Source organism: Lepidothrix coronata, unplaced genomic scaffold (assembly GCF_001604755.1).
Source record: "Lepidothrix coronata isolate B3197 unplaced genomic scaffold, Lepidothrix_coronata-1.0 Scaffold38, whole genome shotgun sequence".
In the NCBI taxonomy this organism is placed as follows: domain Eukaryota; kingdom Metazoa; phylum Chordata; class Aves; order Passeriformes; family Pipridae; genus Lepidothrix; species Lepidothrix coronata.
In genome coordinates, this window is record NW_016690218.1 from 149,347 (window position 1) to 156,695 (window position 7,349).

Consider the following 7,349-nt stretch of genomic DNA (forward strand, 5'->3'; position numbering starts at 1 on the left):
CACTGGACTAAAACTCAGGAGTTAGTATGCAGAGGGGTCCCTTATGCAACAGAAGATGAGCCTCAGTTCCCCATTCATGAAGGTGGGCAGTTAAAAATCCTGTGTGAAAGTGAAATGGCCAGACACCACCATGATGAAAGCTGTAGGAAAAATTAAACTATTCCTAACAAAATATGATACAAAGGGCTTTTTCCTCTTGAATCTTATTCGGTACAAAAGTTGTATCTGAAAACATGTCAAATAAAACTAAAACTACATTAATTAAAAGTTGCAACTTAATCACGATGATATATTAGTTAGGTAAGAAAGATCCAGTAATTTCTGAAACTGTATTCAAGAGGATGCTGTAAAAGCTTAGGAATAATTGACTGTAAATAACTTGTGCTTTTATTAAGAAGAATCTGCCTAGACTCTTCAGTGAAATTACAACATACCCTCAAGCTGTATAACTCAGAAAAAATTATAATACATTTTTTGGGAGAACAGGATTTTCTAGGGTGGCTTTCTTTAATTAAAAAAAAAAACAAACAAACCAAAACCCAAATGTGTCCTTGGATGACTCAGGATTTATAATGTTGTTTGATTGGGCTATTGCAAAACTACTCTAATCAGGATTAAGCCTTGTACCCTGGAAACTAGAGGTGATAAGATTATCTGATCATCAAGGGTGATTTAGAAGATCAAAACCTTTTTGAGTGAGTAAGATCCCTAATTTTATTCCTTTAAAAGGGGTTATTTTGTTTTAACTTGTATTTGACCTTATTCTCTCCCTGCATATTGATAAATACCTAATGTACAGATGTTGCTTTGCTGACACCATTGTTGTTATTTGCAATAATATTCAATTGGTTCAGGGTTTTACCTCCCCCTGAGAAAAGTCACAACAGCCCCTTTTTACACGAACTGTGATGCCTCCTGAATAAATAACATATGGAATAATGATCCCTTCTGATAGTTTTTGAACTCATCTATCTAAACAGTGAAAAAAAGGACTTGGCTACAGGCCTGGTCCTTATCAACTAAATTTGCCTCAGACTCACCCGGCTACAAAGTGTTTCTTTTGTTCCGTGTAGATCTTTGAGTTAAACCATGGAATGAAAAGAGAAGCAGCTGGCTGGTGTTTCGTTAGATTGTTGGGGCCAATTGGGGGGTTTTGATGCAACACCATCATATATTCTCCTTGCAAGAGAAAATGAAGCCACATTTTGTAGTCTTGGGTAAGGCTGCTTCTTCCCTCTGGGGCCTCTGGCCTTGCTCATTCCTCTGCCTTTGGAAGGGGCTTCTGCTGTCAGTCCCTCTGCAGCCCCTGGCCCACGATGTAGAGGTCAGGGTGGGAAGTGGATCTGTTGGAGTCTTTGATTTCGGGAGCACAAGAGTTGTTCCAACAATCACTTGCTTTTCTAGGGCTCTCCTCCAAGCTGCGGAAGGAAAGATGCTTAATTTAAGAGGCTAATGAATAGTGACTTTTTAAAACAGTGCTGATTAGACCATGTTAACCCACAAAGCAAAATGGTCCACACTACTATGTCATTCCCTGTCTCCTCCTGAATACACACTCTTTATGTGCACCACCCAGATTTTATTCTTGTCGTGCCAAATGCACTATACTGCTCTCTCTCTCCCAAACCTCTCTTGGGAAACAAGTATTTTATATGTTGAACAGGGGATCAATGTGAAACTGGGTTCTCTTGCAGATAGGGACAGATTTCAATGAAGTGTTTTGTTCCAGACTGCTGGAGGAAAGGAAAGGTCTTACCTTTGATATACGTCTGCTTAATGTGGTTACAGTGATTTCTGAGCACACCAGCATGACTGTGGGAGGGGGAATTCTGGTAGGATAAATCTGCCACTGAAGACAGGAGAACTGAGACATAGAATGTGCAAATGATGTTCCTGAGGTTGCACTGGCACTCTCTGGGGGTTCAAGGACTTTATGTATTAAGACTGATTAGAGCAGTGGAGCTAGTCAAGAGTACCTCACACTATGTGCCTTCGTGCTGAAATGTGTCCTGTGTTGCTGTAGCTAATTAAAGTGGTTTAAACTGAACATGGGGAAATATTTCAGAGCTACCTGGGAATCATTACTGTATTTTAAGTATATAAACTGCAAAATTGAACTAGCTTTCAACTACAGACAAGCTATTACATCCCTGTTCTGACTGCTAGGACTTTATTTTCGAACTGCTGAATGAAGAGATTTGGGATACATGTCCAGTTGTGAAATTAATCCAGATTCAAATATCCCCCAGTTGCAGAAGGTCTCACTTGGGCTCCTTGCTTTGGAACTGATTCAGTCAACCCAATCCATCTTCAAGTTCTCTTTGAACATTATCCTAAAGGCAACAGTATTTAATCTTCTCTTTCTGCTCTACCTCTTGGGAGAGGAGCAGTCCCAATGAAATACTATTTTGTTTAAGTGCATACACAGAAATAGTATTACAGGTTAACAGAATTTCTGTGAGCAGAGCAACTGTACATGTTATGCCTTACTGAGATGTCAATAACTGCTGATTGCTGTCAAATGACCAAGCTTAGAAACCAGCACAGTTAGCTCAGTCTATCCATCCACAGGCTGTCCAAGTAGGAACAGGCTGTACTGACTTGAGAACCTGAAACTGAAACTCTTGTCAGATCCCCTAAGACTAAACCCAAAAGCTCTAGGTCCAGTCCTAGTTAGGGCTGATGACGTTTTAAGTCCTGATATTCCTCGGAGCATGGGACGAGCAGAAGACATGCTTGGAAAAAGAGTGGGTTCTGCCTTCTAGGAGAGCAGTGAGTGTGCAGGAAACATGCAAATCTATGCACAATGCCAACATTTAATGCCCAGCAATGCCAGCTGGCAAAATGAGATGGAAGTTACCTCTTTTTTTTTTTTTTTGGCATGTTTCTACTAAAATGGGGTGTGTGGGTGGGGGGGACTGAGCTGCCACTTGTTGCTTGTACAAGCTCTTGCCAGATTATCTTTGGCAATTTACTTCTCAGCAAACTGATGTTTTAATTTGGTATGGGAAAGGTGGAGGGATATATCCTACAGTTTGTGAGGAGGGGAGAAACAGGCTAACCCACTGATTTTCAAAATGTTTTACCTATAAAAGATTCTGACTCTGTCTCCCCTCTCTTCTGCTAATGAAGCTGCTAGTAACACAGAAAAATAACACAGAAAGCCCCCCCACAGACCAAAAAAAGGCACTGTTTTATATTTTGAACGGAGAGATAGAGCAAGGGAAGGAATGAAGGAAAGGAGACTGACAGCTGGGTGGGAATGGCTTGTGAATTTGAGACTAGATGCAGATATTGCTAGAATGAGGAGGTTTAGGTTTAGGTTTAGACATTTTGAATTTTCCCTCCGTTAGCTGGATGAATTACAAAGCAAAGAAAGTCCTGGCTGCTTAATGAACTTGGAGGAGAAAATTGAAACAGAGTGTGGTGGTTTGTCTGTCAGAGCAGGGCTGAGCATCTGCACATGGGGATGTGGTGCTCACCTCTGTGGCAACTATTCCGGTCCTCAGCAGGATGAAAGGACCAGCAGTGATGTGAGGAGCTTTCGGAGCTTTTGCCATGTGTTCATTCCTAAAATAGTCCTTCTCTGCCCATCAGCACATTTGCTGTGATATTCAGATTAGGCCATTCAATGCAAGGTCTGTAAAAGTTACTCCATGCAGCTTATTTTAGTTGTAAGAAAACACGGAGTTGTGAATTGCATCTTAAATCAGTGTATATGGTAATTAATGGCCTAAATTTCCCTTTTGCTTATGTTGATATAAATTTGGCCTAACTCAGTAGTACTACTTTTGATGTTCATTGGTATAAATGATAAGATGAATTTGGCTTAGGATATATTTTGTTCTTCCAAAATGCTAGCATATCAGACTACTGGGATATATGACTTATTTCATGAAAGGGATGATTTTATTTACAGTGGGTTTTTTTATATTATTCACTGTTCTCTGACAGACTATGATAGAAAGATAATACACCCCATTGAAGCATAAATTAGCTAACAATTTACCATAGACAAATTTTGAAATGGATCCATAAAACTGCCAGGGCTTTTGTATTGCAAGGTTTGACATAAAGCCTCTTTTGAAAACATTTATTTCTGCTGGCAGGCACTGGAGTAGATAAAGCTGACTTCACACAGTACATAGCAATAACAGAAAACCCAGGAAACACTGTACAAGAATTTTAGGAAATATTCAAATGTCAGACTATGATGCAATATTAAAACTGGAACTGCAAAATAGTTTGCATTTCCCAATGTTTTTTACATGCTTTGTTCAGCACATTCCTCTGCCTTCAGTGTGGGAAGCTTGGTCCTTATTCAGTCTCTGGGGTGGGAATGCCTGGAGGTCCAGTGTCTGTGACTGTCCCTGCTTGTAATGCACTGAGTGCTTGTGCACCTCCAAGTGCAGTTTGATCCTGTTAGGGTTGATCTTCCAATCCCTACTCACAGGAATGATTCATGTGATTTCAGCTCTTCTGTGGCAAGAGCAAAAATACTGATCATGTGAGGAAAGGTTACCAGAGAAGCTTAAAGCTTAATTGACTTACACGTCCTAAGATGCTAAGAAACTAGAATAACAACACTGTACTTCCAGGCTAATCACTGAGTTACACTGATCTTTGAGTATTCCCAAATACACATTTGTTTCCTGGATGGCTTTATGATTTTTATTTATTTTTTTTTTAGATGGTAGACAATATTTAAAGCTAAGCCAATTTTTTTTAAAAAAAGACCACCAATTGTTGCAAACATGGAATCGACGTGTGTTGATGTTTCGATTTCTTTAAACTGACTTTCTCAGAACAATGAATGCCTCGTAGCCATGGGAGTTTTTCCACTTGGAAAACTGAGCTTGGGCTGTGGACCCATCAGACCTGAAATCGGCACCTAGATCTGGAAGTGTGCACAAGAAGCTCGAAATTTCAAGCTATAATTCTGTCCACACAGATCCTTGCCTACATATTATCTGTCTGTCATTCTTGCCAGCTATCTTGAAACATCCTCACACGGGTTTCAGCTGAACAGTTTACTGGATTAGAGGCTGATGATAGAACAATACCCCTCCTCTTGGTCCAAGCTGATCTTCTCATGAATATTTATGTCTATAACCTGAGGGTTGCTTCAGAGCTTTTAAGAATTGGATGTCAATGTCAATCCCCACACAAATAAGGAGAGTTCTGTGCTATGTCACCAACACTGAATTTACCCTGAGGTGCCTGTCACAGCCGATGTGTAACTGCAAGGCTTGAGCAAGCCATGGAAAGTTAACTCTTCCCTTTTTTTCAGACTAGTAGTCTACTAAAATCTGAGAGAAAATAGAAAAGAATATTTGACTGTGATCTAGTAACTACAGTGCTGTCTTTGCCCAGCCATCTCTTCTGCACATGAACAGGGAACTTTTCTGAGAAGTCTCTTAACGACACTCAATTCCCACTGAGAGTTTACAAAGCCGACGACGCAGTGCTATATATCAGCTTTTCTGGTCTGAAGCGGAAAGTTTCTTACCTTGCTTGGTGAAGTGTGGGTTCGCTGCCAGCTGTTAGAGAAGCTGGAGGATGAAACTGGACCCCTGGTCGGCGGTCAGAGAAACTTCTCCTTACAAACGGCTGAGGGTTGGCAGTGGTCAGGGACAGCTTTCTGGTCCGGTCTCCGGGCTGCCGGAAAAGCAGACTGCTCTTCTGGGAATGTGATGAAGCTTCAGGCTGGCTGGTCACTTCAGCAGTGGGTTTGGTGGGTGCCAGTGGAGGTCTGGCTTCAAATAAGGAGGAGGTGGCCGGGCAAAATATTGAACGGACATTACTGGCCCTCTTGGAGGAGGGGAGCTGGTGCTCGTCCCCAGCGTCCAGCCCAGCTCTTGGGCCCTTGGAGGAACGAGATGGGGAGGCTGGGGGGGAGGGAGTGGTGAGGAATGGAGGGGGGCTTGCATCTCGGCGGGAGGCTGGGGAGCCCCCCAGACGGTGTGGTGCTGGTGAGCTTTGCCTGTGCCCCACAGGAGGGCTGAGGGGTTTTCGATGGGTTGGCGGAGAGGGCATCTTCTTCTGCGAGGGTGGGCTGGGCATCCTGGGACTAGAGGGAGGACTGGGCTTCCTTTGCATGGTGGGTGAGCTTGGTTGCACATTACTAAAAGCCTGCAGAGAGTGTCTGTGGTGTGCTGGGGGGCTGAAAATACGTTTCTCAGTTGGTGACGAAGGGGGAGTTCTCGTTGGGGAGACCCTCCTGGCAAATGGTGAGCCTTTTTCATTTCTCCTGAGTGAATCTGGAGAGCTGTGCTTCTGGGACAGCACTGAAGTCGCAGGTGAATTGGGCTCTTTGCTCTCTGAGCTGTCACTCTGTGGTTTTGAAACCCCACTGGGGTTTTGAAGAGGAATAATTTTATGGGTTTGCTTGTATAAATCCGCAGCCTCTTTTCTCTGGGTTTCTAATATCTCCTCCTGGCTGGGGATGTGCACGTTGGTAGGGTTCAGCTCCAGAGAGTACCTTGGCAGTTTCTCATCCCCTGACCTGGTAGTCTTTAGACCTTTATTAGTCATCGCACTGGGGCCGCCAATATTTTTACTTGGTAGTAAGTCAATGGACTGAAGGGAGGCTTTCATTTTTGGGGAAACTTGTGATCTCTTATTAGTATGAAATTCTGTTTTGGTGGGCTTTTTGGCATCTTCTGAAGAGTTTTCTTCTATTCTTGCAGTTTCTTCAGGCTCAGATAAGTTTTCAGAAGAAGTGTCCCTTAACATTTCAGGTGGTGGTGGTGGCAGGTTCTCAGTGTCTTCATCAGTCTCTTCCTTCATGTCCATCTTGCTTAATTCTGCAGGTGGTGCAGGAGGAAAGGCATTTGGAAAGCTAGAAGAAGCATCATTGGTGTTTGAAGTGTTTGCGTCTTCTACCGGTGAAATACGATGCTTAAGATTTAAAGGTGCCAGGCCTCTCTGAAAGGGAATGGTGGGTGGGGCGACTGGAAGTCCAAATTTTCTGATGCACTTTATTGGTCCTAAAGATCTTAGAGGTGCAGCTTTTACAAGGTTGTCCGTAGGACTGAATGTTTCAATAAGCTTTTTGACAGACTGCCGGGGAACACAGCTGCTGCCACTGAGCATTTGTGCTCCAGGAAGCTCATTTTCTTTGCCTCCTGACATCTCCTGGGTGGGCACAGTAGCATTTAAAGGCTTCATGCTTCTTTTTGCATCCAGTTGATGGTCAGGATTTTGATCAAATGTGAACAAAGGGACTTTATCCTGATTAGGCAGGATGCTGAAATTTTTTGAGAGTCCTGCCTTCAGTTTGCGGGAGGACCTAGATGTAATTTGCTCATCCTGCAAATAAGCTGCTGTTCTTGATTTCCAAAGCTCTG

At 42.8% G+C, this 7,349-nt stretch overlaps 1 protein-coding gene across 1 annotated transcript in view; it reads right to left on the reverse strand.

Annotated features, from left to right (window-relative positions):
* Positions 1-1,288: 1,288 nt before the first annotated feature.
* Positions 1,289-7,349, reverse strand: part of CUNH2orf71 (chromosome unknown C2orf71 homolog) — an 18,720-nt gene continuing 12,659 nt past the window's right edge. Inside the window, exons 2-3 of the mRNA XM_017812770.1 lie at positions 5,510-7,346; positions 1,289-1,418 (exon numbers count right to left, since the gene is read on the reverse strand). Coding sequence (XP_017668259.1) covers positions 1,289-1,418; positions 5,510-7,346 — 1,967 coding nt within the window. The remainder of the gene's footprint in view (positions 1,419-5,509; positions 7,347-7,349) is intronic.